This window comes from Sycon ciliatum, chromosome 13 (genome assembly GCF_964019385.1).
Source record: "Sycon ciliatum chromosome 13, ocSycCili1.1, whole genome shotgun sequence".
In the NCBI taxonomy this organism is placed as follows: Eukaryota; Metazoa; Porifera; class Calcarea; order Leucosolenida; family Sycettidae; genus Sycon; species Sycon ciliatum.
In genome coordinates, this window is record NC_088655.1 from 20,559,543 (window position 1) to 20,586,846 (window position 27,304).

A 27,304-nucleotide genomic window follows, 5' to 3' on the forward strand; every position below is an offset into this window, starting at 1 on the left:
CAGTGCAAAACACCCGGCTTTCCTGTGTCCGAAGCATAGGTACACACAGCTCCTAGTCCATGAATACCACCTGCGTTCTGGCCATCATGGACACGAGAGGACATTGAATGAGCTTCGCCAGCAGTACTGGGTGACGACGGGTCGAGCAGCTGTGAAGCTAGCATGGTCTGAGTGTCAATACTGCAAGAACCAACGAGCCAATCTCAAGCCACCTGTAATGGGAAATCTACCTGTCCAGCGCTTGACCCCGTTCCTGCCACCATTCGCATTCACCGGGCTGTACTATTTCAGACTGTTGCACATCAAGATCGGGAGGCGCCGCGAACTATGCTACGGTGCGTTGTTCACATGTCTGAGTACTCGCGCTGTACAGTTGGAAGTGGCTCACTCTCTGAACACTGATAGTGCCATCATGGCAATCAGGCGAATGTGCGCCCGGCGAGGTTGCCCCCAAGAGATCCACTCAGATAATGGAACCAATTTCCGAGGAGCTGACAGGGAGCTGAAGGCAGGATTGGAAGATTTCCGCCAAGACCGACTAGCTTCTGAGTGTTCCAGTAGGGGCATCTCATGGCACTTCAACCCGCCACTAACTTCCCACATGGGTGGAAGCTGGGAGCGCCTCGTCAGAGCAGTGAAGATCGCTATGAAATCCGTCATGAAGGAGCGTGTCGTGACAGAAGAAGTCCTAGCCACGGTCTTCAAGCAACTCGTGAATAGTCGGCCGCTGACTCACGTCTCAATAGATCCTGATGATCACGAGTCCCTCACACCCAACCACTTCCTCATTGGGTCCAGTAGTGCGACTAGTCGGCCAGGCGTGTTTGTAGATGCTGATCTGCGCCTGAGGAAGCACTGGCGGATTGCACAGAAGATCACCGACGAATTCTGGAAGAGGTGGATCTTGGAATACCGGCCAGAACTCACCAGGCGGAGGAAATTGCAGGACGGGACACCGTCACTGGCTGTAGGTGATGCCGTGGTGGTCGTCGACAGCAACCAGCCACGAGGGCAGTGGCCTCGGGGCCGACTGGAGGCTGTACACCCGGGCAGTGATGGCGTTGTGCGAGTAGCAGATGTCCCCACCAAGTCTGGACTGTACTGGCGCCCAGTCGTCAAGCTTGCCAAGCTGGGCGTGCTGCGCTGAGTTTGTTTGTGACTTGTAATAGGTCATCGGTACCCTGTTACCAGGGGGGAGAATGTTACAGACACTTGCACATGTATTCACAATTATTGTATTTGCTGGTTCGAATTTATTTGTATTTTGTTTCTCTCACCTTTCACTATTCTCGAGTTGATCACATACCTGCGTGCTCCACTCTGCTGCAGTTAGAGGCAGGTGCTCTACATGCAGTCGAGTCGATTCTATTGTGTATCTGCATGTCTCCTTGACAATATCTGTCCAGCTCTAAATAATTAGAATTATATTCCTTCTCTCTTCTCTCTTTCTTCTTCCCTTCGATTTTTTTCGCTTCTCTCAGGTATTTTTTTTGGTTGTACTTTGTACACTATTGCTCTATCTGATGATGCGATGCAGTTTATGGATGTCGTCACTCCTTGGGGCGCAGTGCACTGGATGCGCAGTGACCTCTACGATTTACGCCAGAGCTAGGCATCTTTTTTGGCTGCATGTTTCCTTTTGCGCTGCCAGCGTTTCTGCTTGAAGCTACTTGTACTTGCTCTTGCTCTTTGCTTTTCAGAACTCTTTGAGATTCAGTTTTATTCCACTTTGTAAAGAACAAGAACAAGTAATGGTTCAAAGGAAATCTTGTCTACCATGGCCAGAGGGCCGCAACAGACGGTGTTATGTAGTAGGAAGGTTTCCGTCCTGAGATTTTCTGAATTTGTTTGCTTGACATTCGAACCGAAGCGCACATTAACTTTAAATAAGTAGGACCAAGTATCTACTTTTTATACCCACTCCCATCCGGGGAAATGATCAGGTACAACCACTGGGGTACAATCATGATGTCATACCCCCTTCACAACCTTTCTATTACCCGAAAAATCGTTTTTTACGTAAAAACCTGGCATCCGGTTTTTACCCCAAAAATGGGGTACTACCAATAGTACCCCATTTTTTAGGACTAGACCATGTACCTCACCCAGAACCGGCCCGACACATCCTACTCACTTGTACTTGTACTTGTTGCTCACTGCCAAACATGGGTCTCCCCGGGAGAGGGGAGAGAGACTCAAAAGGAATCTTGGAAAGATGACTAAATTGGCTATTGAACCGCCCAACGGCCGACACCCCCTGAAATCCCCAAAACTGTGGGTGAACTTGAAAATGATGCCACTTATGGGCTCACCACACCTCAGTAAGTGGGTGAGGATAAGGTGCAGAAAAAGTGTTGACCACATCAGGGTATCCGTCCAGGGATCCAGCTGCAGTTACCCCTGCCCCCAGTGAAGGTAGTACTTGCTTCTAGTGTGGGTGGCTAAATCAGAGTGGATCTGATATAAGCTTCATTAGCACCATTGATTACACAAGAGTTAATCTAGCCGTTCGGAGCAGACACTTTCTTCATTAGAGAGGTTTCGTTTCACGTTGTTCTGCACTACACCGTGAAATTTCACGTCGGTGTGGCAAATTTTTGGCGTCGAAACTCCCGTTCATGACGTGAGCTGAGGTCAACTCACGTTCGACGTGAACGCGAGTTTTGCAAATTTAGCCTTGCTATCAGGTTGGGATTATGGACTCGATTTTGTCGATTTTGCCTAAACTAGCTATAAATAATATTTGTGTGACTTTGGCCTCACCAGAAAATCACTTTTTTCACTTTTTGAAGTTTTCGCTCCCAGTTTTCGCTCCTGTCGTCAGCGAAACGACGTGCTTCACAAGCAACGTGAAGCGAAAGCTCTTTTTGAGCTCGCGTCAACGCAAAAATTGACGTTCACGTAAGAGCACAAATCACGCGGGTCGAAACCTCTCTATTCTTATACTACAGGCAATAATTATTATGAACTCACCGTTGGAAATGCAAGTCCGGATTGCTGTGAGGAAATTCTGGTCTTTCCGGTGTGACCTTATAATGACTGCCAGCACAAGCTGGAAGTCCTTACTGCAATTATTTAGCTGGTCGTATTCCTGCTGCGAGATGTGGGGCTGGGCAGCAGCAGCTACGTCAGTGCGCCTCGAAAACTCCAGCTCATTGTCATAGCTCTGTGGCAGAACTTCAACATCCTCCTCATCCTCATCAACCTCATTGTCCTCTGACAGCACTCCATCATCCTCTGTCAACTCGTCTAAGGCCACAGTGGAGCTGCTAGAGTTGCCTAAAAGTCAAACAACAAGAAGTTCATAACGTCACTTCATGTCAAGATCATAGGCAAGGTAATTGTAATTCGTGCAAGAAGGCAAAGGTGGACTCGCAGGAGTGTTCAGAAAAGACTAGGGCTTGATAATTGAAAGTGCTACATCATAGAAAGCCAGGAGCCAAAACATAGAGGTGACGTTGGATTTACTTGCCGGGTCCATTTTTTTGGCATGTGGCCATACACGTTTTAAGTGGTTTTCCAACACAGCATAGTGCCACATCCATTGGTAATGACTGCACTGGGCCCTCCATGTCACTTCTTGTACGGAACAAGTTTACGCCTACACGCGACACAAGGCGTTTGTTTTGTTTGTTTGTATAAAGCTATATTTTACTTTCCCATGGGTCCATCTACTAAATCAGATTCTTTCCCGTAGGTGGAGTGGATCCAATTTTTGTTGCAAGATTTTGACTGCTAACGACTTCTGACGTCATCGCTTTCAAGCCCCACTGAACTTGATACGAGCACAGACAGCGGAAGGCTGTCAAAAACACAGTTTCTTTGCCTAGCGCAGCTGTGGTACAACTTTGGGACCGATTTACTTGGCTCTGAAGCTGGTTTACAACTCCGTGAAGACTTCCACTTTGCCTCAACGTTTTCCTTGGCGAAAACCTTTCCAGGAAGTCAAGATAATGACATATGAGCCGAGCCAAGCAAAAAGGTGGCTTAGGCATAATTTTTGGAAATTTCTTTTTCATGCCAAAGTGATGTCTACCTATCCAGCTTCCATCAAGGAAATTTTGGTGCCCATCTGAAATGTATATGTGCCATAAACAAGCAAACATTGCGCACATGTCCCAGCATGCCTGGTATCAATGAAACTAAGATAATAATCATTATGAAGACCTGCCCCCCCCCCCCCCTCCAGAAAACATGGGACACCAAATCAAGACAAAGCTTAGCAGGTGTGGAAGCAATACAAGAAGAACGAGCACTTGAGTTGTGATTAGAAGATCCAAGAAAGAAGTAATAATTGATCTATGCATCTCATGTCATTTCATCACGCAACACGAATTTTCATATCCTTCAATGATTTTGTGAGTCTGTGACTATATTTTCGTGGGCTGGGAAATGTCGCATCTTACCAAGACAGTCCGTCATCCTCTCTCCAATCACCTACGCCATGATGAATTAATCCTTTCCTGTAGCTCGTAGTGTTGTGCCAGAGATCGAGCTCTATTGGTCTCTTGCACGTAGGTCCAGCAGATTGCACATCGCTAAAAAGTGGCACTGATTCTTTGTCCGTCCTAGTCCATGTCATTCTCCTTCCCTGGTGTAGGTAGTGGAGAAGAACCACGGGACGATATGCTAGCAGGTAGAGTCAATGCATCGCTTCGCCGTGTAGCACTATTGTAGTATTGTAGTATTGTAGTATTGTAGTATTGTAGTATTGTAGTATTGTAGCATTGTAGCATTGTAGCATTGTAGCATTGTAGCATTGTAGCATTGTAGCATTGTAGCATTGTAGCATTGTAGCATTGTAGCATTGTAGCATTGTAGCATTGTAGCATTGTAGCATTGTAGCATTGTAGCATTGTAGCATTGTAGCATTGTAGCATTGTAGCATTGTAGCATTGTAGCATTGTAGCATTGTAGCATTGTAGCATTGTAGCATTGTAGCATTGTAGCATTGTAGCATTGTAGCATTGTAGCATTGTAGCATTGTAGCATTGTAGCATTGTAGCATTGTAGCATTGTAGCATTGTAGCATTGTAGCATTGTAGCATTGTAGCATTGTAGCATTGTAGCATTGTAGCATTGTAGCATTGTAGCATTGTAGCATTGTAGCATTGTAGCATTGTAGCATTGTAGCATTGTAGCATTGTAGCATTGTAGCATTGTAGCATTGTAGCATTGTAGCATTGTAGCATTGTAGCATTGTAGCATTGTAGCATTGTAGCATTGTAGCATTGTAGCATTGTAGCATTGTAGCATTGTAGCATTGTAGCATTGTAGCATTGTAGCATTGTAGCATTGTAGCATTGTAGCATTGTAGCATTGTAGCATTGTAGCATTGTAGCATTGTAGCATTGTAGCATTGTAGCATTGTAGCATTGTAGCATTGTAGCATTGTAGCATTGTAGCATTGTAGCATTGTAGCATTGTAGCATTGTAGCATTGTAGCATTGTAGCATTGTAGCATTGTAGCATTGTAGCATTGTAGCATTGTAGCATTGTAGCATTGTAGCATTGTAGCATTGTAGCATTGTAGCATTGTAGCATTGTAGCATTGTAGCATTGTAGCATTGTAGCATTGTAGCATTGTAGCATTGTAGCATTGTAGCATTGTAGCATTGTAGCATTGTAGCATTGTAGCATTGTAGCATTGTAGCATTGTAGCATTGTAGCATTGTAGCATTGTAGCATTGTAGCATTGTAGCATTGTAGCATTGTAGCATTGTAGCATTGTAGCATTGTAGCATTGTAGCATTGTAGCATTGTAGCATTGTAGCATTGTAGCATTGTAGCATTGTAGCATTGTAGCATTGTAGCATTGTAGCATTGTAGCATTGTAGCATTGTAGCATTGTAGCATTGTAGCATTGTAGCATTGTAGCATTGTAGCATTGTAGCATTGTAGCATTGTAGCATTGTAGCATTGTAGCATTGTAGCATTGTAGCATTGTAGCATTGTAGCATTGTAGCATTGTAGCATTGTAGCATTGTAGCATTGTAGCATTGTAGCATTGTAGCATTGTAGCATTGTAGCATTGTAGCATTGTAGCATTGTAGCATTGTAGCATTGTAGCATTGTAGCATTGTAGCATTGTAGCATTGTAGCATTGTAGCATTGTAGCATTGTAGCATTGTAGCATTGTAGCATTGTAGCATTGTAGCATTGTAGCATTGTAGCATTGTAGCATTGTAGCATTGTAGCATTGTAGCATTGTAGCATTGTAGCATTGTAGCATTGTAGCATTGTAGCATTGTAGCATTGTAGCATTGTAGCATTGTAGTATTGTAGTATTGTAGTATTGTAGTATTGTAGTATTGTAGTATTGTAGTATTGTAGTATTGTAGTATTGTAGTATTGTAGTATTGTAGTATTGTAGTATTGTAGTATTGTAGTATTGTAGTATTGTAGTATTGTAGTATTGTAGTATTGTAGTATTGTAGTATTGTAGTATTGTAGTATTGTAGTATTGTAGTATTGTAGTATTGTAGTATTGTAGTATTGTAGTATTGTAGTATTGTAGTATTGTAGTATTGTAGTATTGTAGTATTGTAGTATTGTAGTATTGTAGTATTGTAGTATTGTAGTATTGTAGTATTGTAGTATTGTAGTATTGTAGTATTGTAGTATTGTAGTATTGTAGTATTGTAGTATTGTAGTATTGTAGTATTGTAGTATTGTAGTATTGTAGTATTGTAGTATTGTAGTATTGTAGTATTGTAGTATTGTAGTATTGTAGTATTGTAGTATTGTAGTATTGTAGTATTGTAGTATTGTAGTATTGTAGTATTGTAGTATTGTAGTATTGTAGTATTGTAGTATTGTAGTATTGTAGTATTGTAGTATTGTAGTATTGTAGTATTGTAGTATTGTAGTATTGTAGTATTGTAGTATTGTAGTATTGTAGTATTGTAGTATTGTAGTATTGTAGTATTGTAGTATTGTAGTATTGTAGTATTGTAGTATTGTACTTTTTAGCGATGTGCAATCTGCTGGTATTGTACTACCTCCGACAAGCGAAACTTGGCGCGTTTTTTTGTGCTTTTGTTGTGTTGGTACCACAACTAACTGACTTCACAAAGCTCTGAGGTTGGTTCCACGACCCACTAGTACTTTTAGCTCCATGCAATTGGGTGGAGGAAGCCAAGCGAAGAGCTGATGAGTGGCACATGACTCAGACTTAGTCAGAGGCAGGCTGGTCTCTCTTGTACCGGCACAACAGTGCGCGCGTTCATTCTGCGAAGGAAAATCGTCGTGCTTTCGCGTTTCAATGCAAAACCAAGGAGTTCTCTCTCTCTCCACTTGATCCCTCAGCCAGCACAGAGTCCATACGTCCATGCCAAACAATCCTGGTGTCCTTCGATAGCCTCCAGAGCGATGCGTCTCTGTTGGCTAAGGGAAATCGCCAGGAATTGCTGCAGGCAATTATTTTGGACTGTTGGTGAGAAAACCCGGCAAAAAGTTTTGGAGTCCAGGCGCAGGTGTGGAGGTGTTGCACAGTTCTTACCACGTCAACCTGGAATGTGGCGGTGGAAAAGACTACCCTCGCCATCGTGGCTCAAACACAGCACATAGGAACGACATCGAGATTTCCAGAGCGTTCACAACAAAGCCACGGCACTCGCTGCAACTGAATCCGCTCTTGTCGCACTTTCGTCTCAAAACAGCGACAATTCCTATCCAGAAAAAACTGCGATCGCTGAATCAGAGGAGAGTGATTTAGCCCAACTGATGTGTCTAAGGTCCTTGTTGAGCAATACAAAGTTGTATTTTGGCGAGTCAATCTGCTTTGATTGCAAAGTGTGTGTTATTTCGAGTAATTTGAAGTAAAAAAACGCGCCAAGTTTTGCTTGTCGGAGGTAGTAGTATTGTAGTATTGTAGTATTGTAGTATTGTAGTATTGTAGTATTGTAGTATTGTAGTATTGTAGTATTGTAGTATTGTAGTATTGTAGTATTGTAGTATTGTAGTATTGTAGTATTGTAGTATTGTAGTATTGTAGTATTGTAGTATTGTAGTATTGTAGTATTGTAGTATTGTAGCATTGTAGCATTGTAGCATTGTAGCATTGTAGCATTGTAGCATTGTAGCATTGTAGCATTGTAGTATTGTAGTATTGTAGTATTGTAGTATTGTAGTATTGTAGTATTGTAGTATTGTAGTATTGTAGTATTGTAGTATTGTAGTATTGTAGTATTGTAGTATTGTAGTATTGTAGTATTGTAGTATTGTAGTATTGTAGTATTGTAGTATTGTAGTATTGTAGTATTGTAGTATTGTAGTATTGTAGTATTGTAGTATTGTAGTATTGTAGTATTGTAGTATTGTAGTATTGTAGTATTGTAGTATTGTAGTATTGTAGTATTGTAGTATTGTAGTATTGTAGTATTGTAGTATTGTAGTATTGTAGTATTGTAGTATTGTAGTATTGTAGTATTGTAGTATTGTAGTATTGTAGTATTGTAGTATTGTAGTATTGTAGTATTGTAGTATTGTAGTATTGTAGTATTGTAGTATTGTAGTATTGTAGTATTGTAGTATTGTAGTATTGTAGTATTGTAGTATTGTAGTATTGTAGTATTGTAGTATTGTAGTATTGTAGTATTGTTGTAACAGTATAGACTTGATTGATTGGAGAATTCGTCGAATGATGTTCAAACCAGAGGTTATAAAGCAAAAGAAAGGTGAGAACCGCAGGAGTGAGAATAGTAGGAACACAAGGTGTTACCATAAGACAAGCAAGAAGTGTCAAGGTAAAACTATTACACTCTCCCGGCCCCATAGGAAGCCCAAGGTTCTATTAGATAACACAATCCAGTTAGGAGATGCAATTGTGGAAAGGGGAATATTAAATAATCACTCATGCACATGCATAACCACATTGAAGTGTAATCCAACTCAACTTCATCACTCTCACAAGGAGATGACGCAAAACTATATCAGTCTATAACATAATTATTAACTATCTCAGTAAGAGATGCATATGGCTCAGCCCAGTTAGATCAAGGCTGCTGTCGTTGTGAGGCTAGATAGTTCTGCAGCGGTTTAATATTCCGACCAGACTCATCACATAGGTTGCCAGCGGGCTCCCACGTAGCTTCGCTGCTCGGGTAACCCTTCCAATGCACCAGGAAGTGTTGCTCACCACTGCGGTGTCGGTGATTCAAAACGGCTTCGACAACATAGCGTGTGTGTCCATCTAGATCTGTGAAGGGCGGAGGCGGGGGTTGGTGTCTTCCAGGAATCGTGTTCTCTTCGTAGCGTTTAAGAGCAGTGACATTAAACACGGGATGGCAGCGAAGTTCACGGGTAGTTCCAAGCGAAAAGCATTCGCTCCAATCTTAGCCTGGATACGATACGGACCAAACCACTTGGGTTGCAACTTCCGAGAGGGCTGGCCACGAGCTTCCGGGGTCAGTAGAAAGTCTCTGTAGACAAGAACGCTATCACCAACCTTCAAATCACTGGGCGTTCTCGTCTGGTCGGCGTATAGAGCTTGCCTTGCCTGGGCGTCGAGCATAGCATCTCGAGCTATCCTTAGTGCGGCTTCCTGCTCATGAAGCCAATCGACCGAATCACTCCTTTCCCCTCCCGTAAGAATGAATTCGGGCGGGGACTTAGGGTCAAACCCATAGTTCAGATAGAACGGTGTATTAGCTACAGATGACTGTTGTGAACTATTTATTGCAAACTCGCAGAGTGGTAGAAGCGAATCCCAATTGTCCTGTCTCAAGTTCACAAATGCTCTTAGAATATCTCCCACTTGCCGGTTAACTCTCTCTGTCAAACCATCCGTTTGAGGGTGGTTAGCAGTGCTGAATGCCAATTTAGTTCCTAGCTGAGAGAATACTTCTTTGAAAAAAGCTGCAGTGAATCGTGGATCGCGATCGGAAACAATGGTTGAGCTCAGCCCGTGCAGACGAAACACGTTTTGAATGTACAGTTGAGCGCTGCCCTTAGCATCAATCTTCGAGTTTGTTGGAACAAGATGTACGCATTTCGTAAGTCGGTCCACAAAGGTGTAAATTGCGTCGAAGCCACGAGAAGTAAGGGGCAATCCAACAATAAAATCCATTGAGATATCCTGCCAAGGACTATTAGGTATTGGAAGTGACTGGAGAAGCCCTGTTCGTGGCTGACCTCCCTTCGTTCGCTGGCAGAGATCACAGGTTTTGACAAATCTCTTGATATCGAGACCCATTCGGGGCCAGTAGAAAAAACGTGCTAGGCGGAAGTACGTTCGATCACGACCCGGGTGGCCAGCCGTTGCACACTCATGGTGTTCTTGAATGAGCTTTAACCGGACACCGCACTGTGGTATGCACAACCGGTTATTGGGGGATGCCTTGAGGTACAAGCGATCAGTGGATTCGTCCCAATAATAGCGATCATGCAAATTATCTCGGAGAGAATGCTTCAACCTTTCTATGATGGGAGTTAGCTCTTTGTCTCTCTGGTAGGCATCTGATATTGTATTGGACACGTCATCGTTCATTGCTAAAGCATACTCAATAGCATTCAAACGTGGTACTGCATTCTCCACGAGGTTACTCTCATGGAGATCTGGGCGACGCGAAAGGGGATCTGCAGGGTTCTCTCTGCCGGGTCTGTGACGGACTGTGTAGTTATAGTCAGCTAGGAATTCAACCCATCGCGCCTCTCTCTTTGTAATGCTTGGTTTTGTTTTCAGATAAACTACCGCCATGTTGTCTGTAATGACCTCAAAGTGTTGAAAGAGGTAGATGCGCCAGGTCTTTAGCGCAAACACTACGGCCAATGTTTCTCTTTCTGTAGCTGTATAATTCTGTTCCGCAGCAGACAATTTTCGGCTAGCATAAGCCACTGGATGCCAGGCATCTTCCTCTAGTTCTTGGAGAAGAACACATCCCAAGGCGAAATCGCTTGCATCTGTTACCACTCTAAATGGTCGGTTCACATCAGCCAGCCGCAATAGGGGCGCATTCAACAAGGCATGCTTTAGCGATTCAAAGGCATGTTGCCGAGAGCTGTTCCACTCGAATCGTGCATGTTTTCCCGTTATCTCCTCTAAGTTCTTAGAGAGCGATGAGTATTGATCTATGAATCGCTTAAAATAATTCGTAAATCCAAGAAATTGCCTCACCTCTGTGACGGAAGTCGGAGCGGGCCAGACCTTTACTGCGGAAATCTTGTCTGGGTCAGGGGCGATGTGCAGTCCATCGATGCAATGTCCCAGGAACCGCACACTCTCCACGCCAAATTCACATTTTGACCGTTTGCAAAATAACTGGTTGTCCCGGAGCACGCTCAATACCGACCGGACATGCTGCATATGCTCCGACCACGTTTTGCTGAAGATGAGTATGTCATCTAGGAACACGACTACGAACTCCCTCAGATATGGTTGAAGAATCGTATTCATCATGGATTGAAATGTTGCCGGTGCATTGGTGAGACCAAATCCCATGACCCTAAATTGGTAATGCCCAAAGGGAGTGTTAATCGCGGTTTTGGGCACGTCCTCAGCTTGAATGCGAATCTGATTATACCCTGATCGGAGGTCTAGTTTCGTGAAGTACCTAGCGCCCTGTACGGTATCGAATAAATCATCCACATTGGGCAAGCACGCCTTGTTCTTAACCCTTTAAGAGCCACAGGAAATTTTCAAAAATCTGCATTTTTTCATGTTCCTCGGATCATAGCTTCAGTTCTACTCACTCAATCCTCACAATCTAGGGCTTCCTGGAAAGGTATTCGCGAGAGGAAGAGAATGAGGTCGATCATGATAGCCAGCACACCGTCTATCTAGCGCTAGATCGCAGCGACAGTACGAAAAATGCCCCAAATGCGTCCAATTGCGTCCCGCTCCAGATATTTCATTCTACTCGATCGTGGAGTTCCAATTTTTTTGCTGTGTACCCTTGACAATATCAACAGTGAAACCCGTGCAAATTCGAGTAAACCAGCGTGACGAAAAGTCTCAAAAATCTCAATACTAAAGTTGCACTGCGCGCTTTTGAAATTGCCGCGATCGTGCCTCAACTTACGAGTGATTTATCTCGGGAACCGTTGCTCGCAGCGCTTCGCGGATTGTTTCTCCCGACAGGTGAGAGTTTACTCTTCACCCTGGATATTTCGATCGATGGATTTGAGCGAGATTAGACTGAGTTACGATCTTTTGAAGTTTTGCATTTGAATGCGTCGTTTACGACGCATTCAAGTATGGGGCGGCTCTTAAAGGGTTAACAGTTATCTTGTTTAGCTCCCTCCAATCGCAGACCATGCGTAACGAACCATCAGGTTTCTTGACAAAAAACACCGGTGCACCAAAGGGGGACTTACTTGGTTCTACGAAACCCTTTTTCAAGAGTTCTGTGAGCTGTTTCTTCAATTCCTCCATTTCTGGCCTGGGCAGGCGATAGGCAGGTCGCGATGGGGGTGATGAGCCTTCCTCCAGGCGGATTTCGTGGTCTACAGACCTCTCTGGTGGGAGTCTAGCTGGCAGATCATCCGGGAAAAGATCGTCATAGTCACGGAACATGGCCTTGAGATCTGGGTGCTCGTTCTGAGTGGATTTGTCGGGAGGTTCCTTGCCAATGCCGTCTTCTACGCTGACCCACGCCAGAACACCTTCGTCTCCACTCCTAAGGGCATGCCTAGCCTGACGACCAGATATGAACATCGCCTCCACAGGAGCGGTCGGTTCGCTTTGACTGGGCGACGCACAAGGCAAACCATTCGAGTTCAACCTGACTTCATTCGTCCGGAAGTTTATGTCTGGATTGTTACGCGTTAACCAAGGTTTCCCCAATATAGCGTCATAGCGATGAAGGGGGAACACCGTGAAGGTTTGGTTATCGCTGAAGTCGCCTACGATAACCTTCAATTCATGGGTCGTCTCCATGGGAAACGAGCTTGATGCTCCATCAGCCAGCGTGACATTCAGGTTTTCCGAGCCAATTTCGGTTGGCAGGTTAACTCTCCTGGCAAACTGTTCGGCAATGAAATCATGGGTCGAGCCCGAATCTATTAACATAAGCGCGCGACGACCGTTGATTTTGCCTTCTACACGCAGGAGCTCATGTTCCGGTTCCACATTGACGCTGGTAACCTGGGCCTCAATAGTTGGTGTAACATCTCGCTTGAAATTGGCTTCGGAGCATTCAGCATCATCTTCAACATCCTCTACAGCGAGGCTACTGAATCGGTTACGGGTAGAGACGGAGCACACACTACACGCAGGTGATGCCTTTTCTTGCTGCGTCAGTAATCGCATCGGCCTTACTGACGTCCACCGTTTGGGTGATCTCGATGCTGCGGGCAATTCTGGGCCATATGGCCTGGTCGACGACATGCGAAGCAGCCCCCCTGGGCTCGTAATGTCTCACGTTCCTCGGGGCTTAGTTTTGTTAGCTTTTTGCTACCTGATGGTGGTGCGAATCCCGGCGCGGTCGCCAGTGGTGGTCTGCGCTGAAATCGGCTGTCTGAGGCGACTGCTAGCGCTGACTGAACGGCGGCTGACAGTGTAGTGGGGTGTTCCTTCACTACCAAGGTCCGCATGTTACCGTGCAGGCCGTTGACAAATAGCAAGGCTCTGGAGAGTTCGTCAAGTTCCGGCACCTGTAAACGTAGCCGAGAAAACTCCGTTACGTACGATTCAATTGACCCACGCTGTTGGATAGAGAACATATCCAACCGCACTCTTTCCCCATCATAGTGCGGGCCATACACTCGCGCTAGGGCGCTTTTCAAAGAATGCCAATCCGAAAATTGCTCACCTGCTTCCAGGGAAGAAATTAGCCAAAGACGCGCATTCCCAGCGAGGTAGCTAGCCGCAAAGTTAACTTGGCTCTCCGGGTCACCTTGAGGTGAGCACTTCAAGGCTAACTCGACCGTAAATACCCATTCTTTGAACTCGGAAGGGTTGCCATGGAAAACATTCGGTTCTCTGGTAACGCGTTTGACGCTCGGGCTTGTCTGGGAGAGAGTACGCGATCGACACGGGGCTAGATCCGGAGGACTTGAGCTTGATGTAGCAGGTAATTGATGTCGTCCAACTGTAGCAGCCACGTTGTCCCGAGCGCGGCGGATCTCACGGAAAGCGGCGTATAGCAGAGCAGTAGCGGCCAGGAGCACAAGGCACGTCAAAGGGCAAACGATGATCTCAACCATCCTCAAGCTACCAGTGTAACAGTATAGACTTGATTGATTGGAGAATTCGTCGAATGATGTTCAAACCAGAGGTTATAAAGCAAAAGAAAGGTGAGAACCGCAGGAGTGAGAATAGTAGGAACACAAGGTGTTACCATAAGACAAGCAAGAAGTGTCAAGGTAAAACTATTACAATTGTAGTATTGTAGTATTGTAGTATTGTAGTATTGTAGTATTGTAGTATTGTAGTATTGTAGTATTGTAGTATTGTAGTATTGTAGTATTGTAGTATTGTAGTATTGTAGTATTGTAGTATTGTAGTATTGTAGTATTGTAGTATTGTAGTATTGTAGTATTGTAGTATTGTAGTATTGTAGTATTGTAGTATTGTAGTATTGTAGTATTGTAGTATTGTAGTATTGTAGTATTGTAGTATTGTAGTATTGTAGTATTGTAGTATTGTAGTATTGTAGTATTGTAGTATTGTAGTATTGTAGTATTGTAGTATTGTAGTATTGTAGTATTGTAGTATTGTAGTATTGTAGTATTGTAGTATTGTAGTATTGTAGTATTGTAGTATTGTAGTATTGTAGTATTGTAGTATTGTAGTATTGTAGTATTGTAGTATTGTAGTATTGTAGTATTGTAGTATTGTAGTATTGTAGTATTGTAGTATTGTAGTATTGTAGTATTGTAGTATTGTAGTATTGTAGTATTGTAGTATTGTAGTATTGTAGTATTGTAGTATTGTAGTATTGTAGTATTGTAGTATTGTAGTATTGTAGTATTGTAGTATTGTAGTATTGTAGTATTGTAGTATTGTAGCATTGTAGCATTGTAGCATTGTAGCATTGTAGCATTGTAGCATTGTAGTATTGTAGTATTGTAGTATTGTAGTATTGTAGTATTGTAGTATTGTAGTATTGTAGTATTGTAGTATTGTAGTATTGTAGTATTGTAGTATTGTAGTATTGTAGTATTGTAGTATTGTAGTATTGTAGTATTGTAGTATTGTAGTATTGTAGTATTGTAGTATTGTAGTATTGTAGTATTGTAGTATTGTAGTATTGTAGTATTGTAGTATTGTAGTATTGTAGTATTGTAGTATTGTAGTATTGTAGTATTGTAGTATTGTAGTATTGTAGTATTGTAGTATTGTAGTATTGTAGTATTGTAGTATTGTAGTATTGTAGTATTGTAGTATTGTAGTATTGTAGTATTGTAGTATTGTAGTATTGTAGTATTGTAGTATTGTAGTATTGTAGTATTGTAGTATTGTAGTATTGTAGTATTGTAGTATTGTAGTATTGTAGTATTGTAGTATTGTAGTATTGTAGTATTGTAGTATTGTAGTATTGTAGTATTGTAGTATTGTAGTATTGTAGTATTGTAGTATTGTAGTATTGTAGTATTGTAGTATTGTAGTATTGTAGTATTGTAGTATTGTAGTATTGTAGTATTGTAGTATTGTAGTATTGTAGTATTGTAGTATTGGCCTTGAAATGAGGAAAATCTGGAGTACAGTACGCCATGTCATGAACATTTTGAAGGTACCCGAAACAAAGTGATACATCACAGCAAGATCCAACTTTCTAGGGAGCTTGTCAGAGTGATAGTCACGGCTTGTAGACGTCGCCCCATAGGTATACCTGCCGCACTAGTCGTGGCCACGATGAGAACCACAGCCACTATGAATGAGCGAGTTTCCTCGTCAACTAGGGTTGGGCGCACACGGAGACAGAGTGTCATCCTGCTCGCCTCCACATTCTCCAGAACGCTCCATTACGATCTCTGGCAGCGCCGAGAAATCCCCACGATCATGAAAGAGGGAACACTGAAGAAGTGTTGTTCAAAAATAAAAGGCCTCTTTCTTCTTCTCCACTTGCAAAATATTTACTTGAAAGGATACTCGAAAGTGAATAATTTTCGCGACTGCGCTCGAGTAGAATTTTGCTGACTGTGACGTTTTGGTGATTTTCTCCATTTGTTGGCAAAACAATAAGCCACTTTTTAGCTTGGCGCGCTCATAAGACGAATCATTGGGGTGCTAGAGTAACGGACTTTCTAGAGGTGTTGTTGTTTTCAGTAAAAGTGACCCTTTTTTGCTGAACCTTAGTGGATAGGCGGCAATACCCTACCGCAGTGAAATGGATATCCTAGCCTAGAGTAGTCCATCAGTGGTAGTACATGTAAAGTATTATACACTTCATTGAAAGTATATACAGCATGTAACCAACACAGATGGCAGACACTCGATTACAGTTTGAAGGTGCCAGGCAAACCAGAGTCAGGACCACTCTGCCTTTCGGATGCAATTGGATCCACGTTGTGTGTAAACCCATACTTGCCCTACCCACAAGATACCCAACTTGACTATGATCAGAGTGGATCCAATTTCGCCCAGAAGTTGGTATTTTTTTTAAGATTTCTGATGCCATTACTATTAAGCTCTTCATGCCATTAGTTGCCCCAGTTCTATTGTAAAAGACCCAATAACTATAGGAATTATCTTCATACATAAACCAAACTCCTCGTAGCAGACACGCACACAAATACACATTATACGGGAACACACAACGACACTCACGGGCACACACAGGCACACACACACACATATGCACAAACACCTGTCCTGTCCTGTCACAAGGGTAACGTGGTCCCCGGATGGGCAACGAAGAGAGAATAGGAGAACATCATCCCATGGCCGTCCAAGACACAAAAACAAAGGTTCGCCAGGATTCGGGTCATATGAAACTGTTACCACGAGACCGACATATGGCAGGGGGGACAACCTGGGCTGTGGTGTCTATTCCTGCCCTGGACCGAACAGATGCAGCTATCGCAGTACGCGCAGTGCGCACCACAACACTGCTCCACCGTGGCTGCACTGAGTCATACACTTGCGACGGGTAAGGTCGTACCGTCTTAAAAAGGTGGCTCATACCCAAATCGGAAAATAGAAACTGCCCGATCGATTTTGTTGGAAATTGCACAACTTTTTAATCGCACCAGAATGTTGTCAGTCCCGAAAAATGGGAAGGATTTAAACAAACAGTTAGCCAGCTAATTATAGAACGCCAGTATTGGCGGTCGGTGCCGTGCAATGTTATCGCATGAGCTGATTATTATCTTTCTTCTCATGGTGGCCATAGCCAATAAGAAAGAGACAGTACTATGTGTTATCAATCAGAGTGGGTGCAATAAACCGGGAGAAACAGTGGCTAGTGGCAGCCGTGGTTTGGGTGCTTCATTTAAGTAAAGACGAGGAAGGAAGTATATCCATTGCGAGGGCAGGTAGGCGATAGACCTTGATTAAAATACTATACCTAGGCTGGGCTACAGCGGGGTTTGGAGCATGTGCAAATAGATGATACTATGATCGGGGTAACTTCTCTTTTCAATGCATTTATTTCTTGGAGGGAGTAACAGTGTGGTGGTAGGTGGTTGTACTGAGTGCATGCTGAGTACAAGAGTGAACGTTGAAGGCGGGTGGAGTGGGTGGTGGGGAGGGCAAAGACTCGATGACGCCTCAATTCTCGGCTTGGTGGCTCGGTGATGTAGCCTGAGGTCGCAAGCTGGATGTGTGGCGGGGATCGTTTGACAGCGATGGTGTGTGCAAAGAGTAGCTGCTTGAGCTTCCTGCGGGATGAGAGGGTTGGCCAAGTGACGTGGTGGAGTAACGAACTGTGGTGGCAAGGACTGAAGAGGGGGAGTCGGAGGCAGAGTTTTGCTGACCGCCGTTGGAGACGTTCGAGGGCATCTTGTTGCTGAACATTCATAGCTGACATAGCCAGAGAACCATATTCGATAATGGGGCGTATATACGTGGTGTACAGTGCTGACAGGGCGGTGGGTGAAAGACGTCCACGAATCCGTCTCAAAAGGTGGAGAGTGCGCGCAACTTTGCTCTCGATGTGCTGGATGTGGGCATTCCACTTCAGGTCGGCCTGAACGATGATACCCAGGTGTCGCTGGCTCTGGACTCTGTTCAGTGTTTTGCCTTTCAACGTTATTGTCAGGGGGAAAGCACCGCACAGTGTAATCACGACCGTCTTCGTTTCGTTGACGGTCAGGTGCCAGGTGTCGAGCCACGTAGCGGCTTTAGTCACACTGGACTGGAGCGCTCGCTCTGCTGCCGCTGCTGAGTGGTCCCTAGCGATTAAGGCGGTGTCGTCGGCGAAGATGCTGCTTCGTGTGGCTTGGGAGTTGCAAGCTGCTGGTAGGTCCATCGTGTATACGAGGAATAGCAGCAGGCCGAGTACCGATCCCTGAGGGACTCCTGCAAGGATGTCAAGCCAGTCGGAGGCTGTGCTTCCGATTCGGACCCGCTGCCTCCGGCCCAGGAGGTAGCTCTCAAACCAGCAGAGTGCTGCACCCCTTACGCCATGGTGTTCAAGCTTGTGCAAGAGGCCAAGGTGCCACACGCGGTCGAAGACCTTAGAGAGGTCAAAGAAGCAGACGTGGACTGACTTCTTGACCTCAAGGTCCGCAGCAAGTTCGTGCAGCAGGCGGCTTATTTGGTACTCTGTGCTGTCGTTCTTCCTGAAGGCTGACTGTTCTGGAGGGAGATGGGGTTGGATGTGCCTGTAGAGAGCTTTGTGGGCGATTCTTTCTTGCAGTTTTGATACGATGGGTAGGAGGGAGATAGGACGATAGTTTGTGGGACAGGCTCGACTGCCCTTCTTGAAGATTGCAGACACAATGGCATCTCGCCAGTCTCTCGGGACTTGTCCGTGGGTGAAGGAGTGATTGAAAATTATTGTTAAGGAAGGGGCGATGCGGTCGGCAGTGAGCTTCAGAAGAATAGATGGGATTCCGTCCGGGCCGGCGCTTTTTGTTGGTGTCAATGTGACGAAGGAGCTCGAGTACCTCCACTTCAGTGGCGGTGACATCCTGGAGTGTCCTGTCAGTAACCCTCGGCGTGTGGATGGGAGGAGGAGGGCCGGTGCACCCATGGAGTGACTGCCTGCTCTGCTCAACGAAGAAGCTGTTGAAGGTTGTAGCCTTGTCGAGGTCAGAGCTAATGGTGTTCCCATCACATTCCAAGTCGGGAACGCCACGCTGTACTGAGATTCTAAGGAGGGACATCACATTGTACAAGTTGCGGCGATTGAACGCCAAAACCGTGCTCATCCACCGTGTCCTCTCTTACTAGGTATCCGTGCACATAGTCAGACTTCGCGGACCGCAGCTTGGCCGTGACACTGTTACGTTGCGCAGGGTAGGCTCTCTATGATTTAGTGATTGTTTAGTAACTGGTGGCATTAGTGGACATTATTCCATAACTTTTAGTTCCTTGGTCTTTTTATTTCTGTAAATTTAAACATTTCTTCATAGTTTAAACCCGATATAAAATTTCTCGTATTTTGCATTTTGCACAAAAAGCACATCCCAGCATTTTCCCTCTACTGTTGTATTGTTCAGACTAAATGTTGTACAGTAAAACCTGTGACTACCGACCACCCCTTGGTGCCAGCAAAAGCGGTCTTTAGTAGCAGGTGGTCTTTAGTTAGAGGTTTGCACCGTGCGACCATATATGGATCCCATTATATGATATGTATATCACCGAAGGATGTACCCAGAGTGCTTGATAGTGCTCAACACCACAAAGGCAGAGCATAATACACTACAGAACAACAAGGACAATCAAGGCTTGTTTGCTGCTACTTTAAGTTTCATGCTTACGCAATCATCAGGCAACATGAAGATCGGGTGCCGACCATGCCGGTATATATGCCAGGAGAGGGTGGTATAAAAAGCTGTGTGAGACTGTGGGGGCTAGCGCAGTAGCGGTGATGTTTTAGGCAGGGGGCTGTGTGCAGAGTGTGTGGTTGTTGAAGGCAGGGGCTAGCAGTGCAGTGTGAGCGCGAAGTGTGTGGCTGGTGTGGGCAGGAGGTGGTGAACAATGCGTGTGGATGATGTAGGCAGGAGGCTGTAGAGCTAGAAGTGTGATAATAGCGCAATGTAAATGGATATGTCTGGTGTGGGCAGGGTGTTATGAGCAAGGTGTGTGAACGTGAATGGTGTGGGCAGGAGGCTGTGGAGACATGTTTAGGTGACACCGTGGTTTTTTAGGAGATACTTGTTCTCGTGTCGGCACTTGGACACCATTTCGGAGCGCTTGTTGAGGCTGGACGGTGACCCTAGCGTGTTCAGGATGTGATACTTTTCTCTGGTACAGAGGGAACACCGCTTCGTGATGTTGGAGTATGCCCGGGCGCGATCTTTTATCCTCCATTCGACTTCGTATTGGGCGTTGGATTTCTTCAGCTTCCAGATGTAGTTGGAGAACTCAGTGCAGCTGGAGTACTTCTCGTATCTTGTTGTAGTCATGTGGTTGGCATGGCGTGACTTGAATGGTGGCGCCGACATACCGGTGTATTCCTTTTTGGTGGGGCCTGACGTTATGGATGCCACATATATCAGCTCCGTCGTTTGGCATTCACCGTTGAGTGGACAGGATGGCTTGTCTCGGCAGTTGCAGGGCTTTTCCGGTTTTTTCGTTCGTAAACAGAGACGGGCTGTTCGATGTTACCATGGGATCCTTCGATGGCGCTGAAGCATGTGAGCTGGTCGGCGCCTTCCTCCTGGGTAAACTCGAACAGCACTTCAGTAGCGGCTCGGTAGGCCTCTACAGAGACGACGGGCTTGCCGTCCTCCGTAACGCCACTGGCCACAGTGCGGACAAAGTACGGAAAGCTGTCATCGACACCTTCAAGACGCTGGGGCTAAAAATCACGATAGACGTCAACCTGAACGCTGTTAACTACCTAGACATCACAATGAGCCTCTCCACAGGAACCTACCAACCGTACCGAAAACCCAACGACACCCCACTGTATGTCAACGTCAACTCCAATCACCCACCGCAAGTCCTTAAGAACATCCCAGCTGGAATTAACAACCGACTGGCAAGCATCTCCTGCTCAGAGGCGGTGTTCCGTGATGCTATCCCCATCTACGCGGAGGCCCTCAACGCCAGCGGCCACCCTAGCACGCTAGAGTTCAAACAGAAAACAAGCAAAAAGAAGAAAAGGAAGAGGAAGGTGATTTGGTACAACCCGCCCTACAGCCGTAATGTGAAAACAAACATCGGTGGAAGATTCCTCGCGCTCATTAAGAAGCACTTCCCCCCGCAGTCGAAGCTCGGAAAAATATTCACAAAAAACACCATCAAGATAAGCTACAGTTGCATGCCAAATATGGCTGCACGCATCAAAAGCCACAACAAAGCGGTCCTCTGCCCGCAAACGAAAAAACCGGAAAAGCCCTGCAACTGCCGAGACAAGCCATCCTGTCCACTCAACGGTGAATGCCAAACGACGGAGCTGATATATGTGGCATCCATAACGTCAGGCCCCACCAAAAAGGAATACACTGGTATGTCGGCGCCACCATTCAAGTCACGCCATGCCAACCACATGACTACAACAAGATACGAGAAGTACTCCAGCTGCACTGAGTTCTCCAACTACATCTGGAAGCTGAAGAAATCCAACGCCCAATACGAAGTCGAATGGAGGATAAAAGATCGCGCCCGGGCATACTCCAACATCACGAAGCGGTGTTCCCTCTGTACCAGAGAAAAGTATCACATCCTGAACACGCTAGGGTCACCGTCCAGCCTCAACAAGCGCTCCGAAATGGTGTCCAAGTGCCGACACGAGAACAAGTATCTCCTAAAAAACCACGGTGTCACCTAAACATGTCTCCACAGCCTCCTGCCCACACCATTCACGTTCACACACCTTGCTCATAACACCCTGCCCACACCAGACATATCCATTTACATTGCGCTATTATCACACTTCTAGCTCTACAGCCTCCTGCCTACATCATCCACACGCATTGTTCACCACCTCCTGCCCACACCAGCCACACACTTCGCGCTCACACTGCACTGCTAGCCCCTGCCTTCAACAACCACACACTCTGCACACAGCCCCCTGCCTAAAACATCACCGCTACTGCGCTAGCCCCCACAGTCTCACACAGCTTTTTATACCACCCTCTCCTGGCATATATACCGGCATGGTCGGCACCCGATCTTCATGTTGCCTGATGATTGCGTAAGCATGAAACTTAAAGTAGCAGCAAACAAGCCTTGATTGTCCTTGTTGTTCTGTAGTGTATTATGCTCTGCCTTTGTGGTGTTGAGCACTATCAAGCACTCTGGGTACATCCTTCGGTGAATTAGCTCCCACTTCCCGTGGTAGAGCACTCTTACCTTATCTGTGCTACCCCAACAATGGACACCCCAAGGCGCGTCAACCTCGGATACTCTCTGAAGAATATCCCCTTGCCCAGCCACAAGGAGTACACGCTACGTCTCATTGAAAGGACGGAACAACTCATAAAGAGGATGCGCTGGAGAGCAATATTCTACCTACGTGGTGACAGAAAGGAAGACGACCAAGAAGGAGAAAACTTCGGATTCAAAACAAGAAAATGCCCACCGCAAGTGGACGAGATGAAGAAATTCGAAGACGATATGTATGAGATGATTGGCAGCGTGACTTACCGAAGCGTGCGTAACGAACTACAGGACAAGATGAAGGAAGACTTACAAACGATCAGCAGCTCCAACGACATAATCGTACCCGCAGACAAAACACGTAACCTGTACAAGATGCCGCCAGAAGAATACAGGAAGCTACTCCACGACAACATCACAAGAAACTACCAAGCGGCACCAGAAGGCTCCTACGACACCATCAACGACGAGGCCAAGAAAATCGCTGCTGATAAGGGCCTGGAGGACCGCATCGACACCATGGCAAAGGCAGAAGCTTTCGTCACCATCAAGGACCACAAAGAAAACTTCCCCCGGAACATACCATGCCGCCTAATTAACCCTGCGAAGCCGGAGATAGGCGTTATCAGCAGAAAGATACTGAGCGGCATAGTGGAAGCGCTGCGGGACAAACCCAACATCAACCTATGGAAAAACACATCCTCCGTCATAAACTGGTTCAGGGCAATCGAGGAGAAGGCTAGCCACACGTTCGTGATGTTCGATATAGTGGATTTCTATCCATCTATTTCCGAAAACTTGCTGAGCCTAGCCCTCGCCTACGCTAAGCAGTTCGTGGCAATTCCTGACTGTGACGCCGACATAATACTACACGCGAGGCAGTCACTGCTATTCGGAGCTAACCGAATATGGGCAAAGAAAAACAGAGACGGGCTGTTCGATGTTACCATGGGATCCTTCGATGGCGCTGAAGCATGTGAGCTGGTCGGCGCCTTCCTCCTGGGTAAACTCGAACAGCACTTCAGTAGCGGCTCGGTAGGCCTCTACAGAGACGACGGGCTTGCCGTCCTCCGTAACGCCACTGGCCACAGTGCGGACAAAGTACGGAAAGCTGTCATCGACACCTTCAAGACGCTGGGGCTAAAAATCACGATAGACGTCAACCTGAACGCTGTTAACTACCTAGACATCACAATGAGCCTCTCCACAGGAACCTACCAACCGTACCGAAAACCCAACGACACCCCACTGTATGTCAACGTCAACTCCAATCACCCACCGCAAGTCCTTAAGAACATCCCAGCTGGAATTAACAACCGACTGGCAAGCATCTCCTGCTCAGAGGCGGTGTTCCGTGATGCTATCCCCATCTACGCGGAGGCCCTCAACGCCAGCGGCCACCCTAGCACGCTAGAGTTCAAACAGAAAACAAGCAAAAAGAAGAAAAGGAAGAGGAAGGTGATTTGGTACAACCCGCCCTACAGCCGTAATGTGAAAACAAACATCGGTGGAAGATTCCTCGCGCTCATTAAGAAGCACTTCCCCCCGCAGTCGAAGCTCGGAAAAATATTCACAAAAAACACCATCAAGATAAGCTACAGTTGCATGCCAAATATGGCTGCACGCATCAAAAGCCACAACAAAGCGGTCCTCTGCCCGCAAACGAAAAAACCGGAAAAGCCCTGCAACTGCCGAGACAAGCCATCCTGTCCACTCAACGGTGAATGCCAAACGACGGAGCTGATATATGTGGCATCCATAACGTCAGGCCCCACCAAAAAGGAATACACTGGTATGTCGGCGCCACCATTCAAGTCACGCCATGCCAACCACATGACTACAACAAGATACGAGAAGTACTCCAGCTGCACTGAGTTCTCCAACTACATCTGGAAGCTGAAGAAATCCAACGCCCAATACGAAGTCGAATGGAGGATAAAAGATCGCGCCCGGGCATACTCCAACATCACGAAGCGGTGTTCCCTCTGTACCAGAGAAAAGTATCACATCCTGAACACGCTAGGGTCACCGTCCAGCCTCAACAAGCGCTCCGAAATGGTGTCCAAGTGCCGACACGAGAACAAGTATCTCCTAAAAAACCACGGTGTCACCTAAACATGTCTCCACAGCCTCCTGCCCACACCATTCACGTTCACACACCTTGCTCATAACACCCTGCCCACACCAGACATATCCATTTACATTGCGCTATTATCACACTTCTAGCTCTACAGCCTCCTGCCTACATCATCCACACGCATTGTTCACCACCTCCTGCCCACACCAGCCACACACTTCGCGCTCACACTGCACTGCTAGCCCCTGCCTTCAACAACCACACACTCTGCACACAGCCCCCTGCCTAAAACATCACCGCTACTGCGCTAGCCCCCACAGTCTCACACAGCTTTTTATACCACCCTCTCCTGGCATATATACCGGCATGGTCGGCACCCGATCTTCATGTTGCCTGATGATTGCGTGAGCATGAAACTTAAAGTAGCAGCAAACAAGCCTTGATTGTCCTTGTTGTTCTGTAGTGTATTATGCTCTGCCTTTGTGGTGTTGAGCACTATCAAGCACTCTGGGTACATCCTTCGGTGAATTAGCTCCCACTTCCCGTGGTAGAGCACTCTTACCTTATCTGTGCTACCCCAACAATGGACACCCCAAGGCGCGTCAACCTCGGATACTCTCTGAAGAATATCCCCTTGCCCAGCCACAAGGAGTACACGCTACGTCTCATTGAAAGGACGGAACAACTCATAAAGAGGATGCGCTGGAGAGCAATATTCTACCTACGTGGTGACAGAAAGGAAGACGACCAAGAAGGAGAAAACTTCGGATTCAAAACAAGAAAATGCCCACCGCAAGTGGACGAGATGAAGAAATTCGAAGACGATATGTATGAGATGATTGGCAGCGTGACTTACCGAAGCGTGCGTAACGAACTACAGGACAAGATGAAGGAAGACTTACAAACGATCAGCAGCTCCAACGACATAATCGTACCCGCAGACAAAACACGTAACCTGTACAAGATGCCGCCAGAAGAATACAGGAAGCTACTCCACGACAACATCACAAGAAACTACCAAGCGGCACCAGAAGGCTCCTACGACACCATCAACGACGAGGCCAAGAAAATCGCTGCTGATAAGGGCCTGGAGGACCGCATCGACACCATGGCAAAGGCAGAAGCTTTCGTCACCATCAAGGACCACAAAGAAAACTTCCCCCGGAACATACCATGCCGCCTAATTAACCCTGCGAAGCCGGAGATAGGCGTTATCAGCAGAAAGATACTGAGCGGCATAGTGGAAGCGCTGCGGGACAAACCCAACATCAACCTATGGAAAAACACATCCTCCGTCATAAACTGGTTCAGGGCAATCGAGGAGAAGGCTAGCCACACGTTCGTGATGTTCGATATAGTGGATTTCTATCCATCTATTTCCGAAAACTTGCTGAGCCTAGCCCTCGCCTACGCTAAGCAGTTCGTGGCAATTCCTGACTGTGACGCCGACATAATACTACACGCGAGGCAGTCACTGCTATTCGGAGCTAACCGAATATGGGCAAAGAAAAACAGAGACGGGCTGTTCGATGTTACCATGGGATCCTTCGATGGCGCTGAAGCATGTGAGCTGGTCGGCGCCTTCCTCCTGGGTAAACTCGAACAGCACTTCAGTAGCGGCTCGGTAGGCCTCTACAGAGACGACGGGCTTGCCGTCCTCCGTAACGCCACTGGCCACAGTGCGGACAAAGTACGGAAAGCTGTCATCGACACCTTCAAGACGCTGGGGCTAAAAATCACGATAGACGTCAACCTGAACGCTGTTAACTACCTAGACATCACAATGAGCCTCTCCACAGGAACCTACCAACCGTACCGAAAACCCAACGACACCCCACTGTATGTCAACGTCAACTCCAATCACCCACCGCAAGTCCTTAAGAACATCCCAGCTGGAATTAACAACCGACTGGCAAGCATCTCCTGCTCAGAGGCGGTGTTCCGTGATGCTATCCCCATCTACGCGGAGGCCCTCAACGCCAGCGGCCACCCTAGCACGCTAGAGTTCAAACAGAAAACAAGCAAAAAGAAGAAAAGGAAGAGGAAGGTGATTTGGTACAACCCGCCCTACAGCCGTAATGTGAAAACAAACATCGGTGGAAGATTCCTCGCGCTCATTAAGAAGCACTTCCCCCCGCAGTCGAAGCTCGGAAAAATATTCACAAAAAACACCATCAAGATAAGCTACAGTTGCATGCCAAATATGGCTGCACGCATCAAAAGCCACAACAAAGCGGTCCTCTGCCCGCAAACGAAAAAACCGGAAAAGCCCTGCAACTGCCGAGACAAGCCATCCTGTCCACTCAACGGTGAATGCCAAACGACGGAGCTGATATATGTGGCATCCATAACGTCAGGCCCCACCAAAAAGGAATACACCGGTATGTCGGCGCCACCATTCAAGTCACGCCATGCCAACCACATGACTACAACAAGATACGAGAAGTACTCCAGCTGCACTGAGTTCTCCAACTACATCTGGAAGCTGAAGAAATCCAACGCCCAATACGAAGTCGAATGGAGGATAAAAGATCGCGCCCGGGCATACTCCAACATCACGAAGCGGTGTTCCCTCTGTACCAGAGAAAAGTATCACATCCTGAACACGCTAGGGTCACCGTCCAGCCTCAACAAGCGCTCCGAAATGGTGTCCAAGTGCCGACACGAGAACAAGTATCTCCTAAAAAACCACGGTGTCACCTAAACATGTCTCCACAGCCTCCTGCCCACACCATTCACGTTCACACACCTTGCTCATAACACCCTGCCCACACCAGACATATCCATTTACATTGCGCTATTATCACACTTCTAGCTCTACAGCCTCCTGCCTACATCATCCACACGCA

At 46.2% G+C, this 27,304-nt stretch overlaps 1 protein-coding gene across 3 annotated transcripts in view; it reads right to left on the reverse strand.

The window, feature by feature from the left end:
* Positions 1-27,304, reverse strand: part of LOC135829600 (uncharacterized) — a 373,880-nt gene that overhangs the window by 179,468 nt on the left and 167,108 nt on the right. For all 3 annotated transcript variants that reach the window (XM_065341993.1, XM_065341995.1, XM_065341994.1), the window contains one exon: positions 2,974-3,279. In XM_065341993.1, coding sequence (XP_065198065.1) covers positions 2,974-3,279 — 306 coding nt within the window. The remainder of the gene's footprint in view (positions 1-2,973; positions 3,280-27,304) is intronic.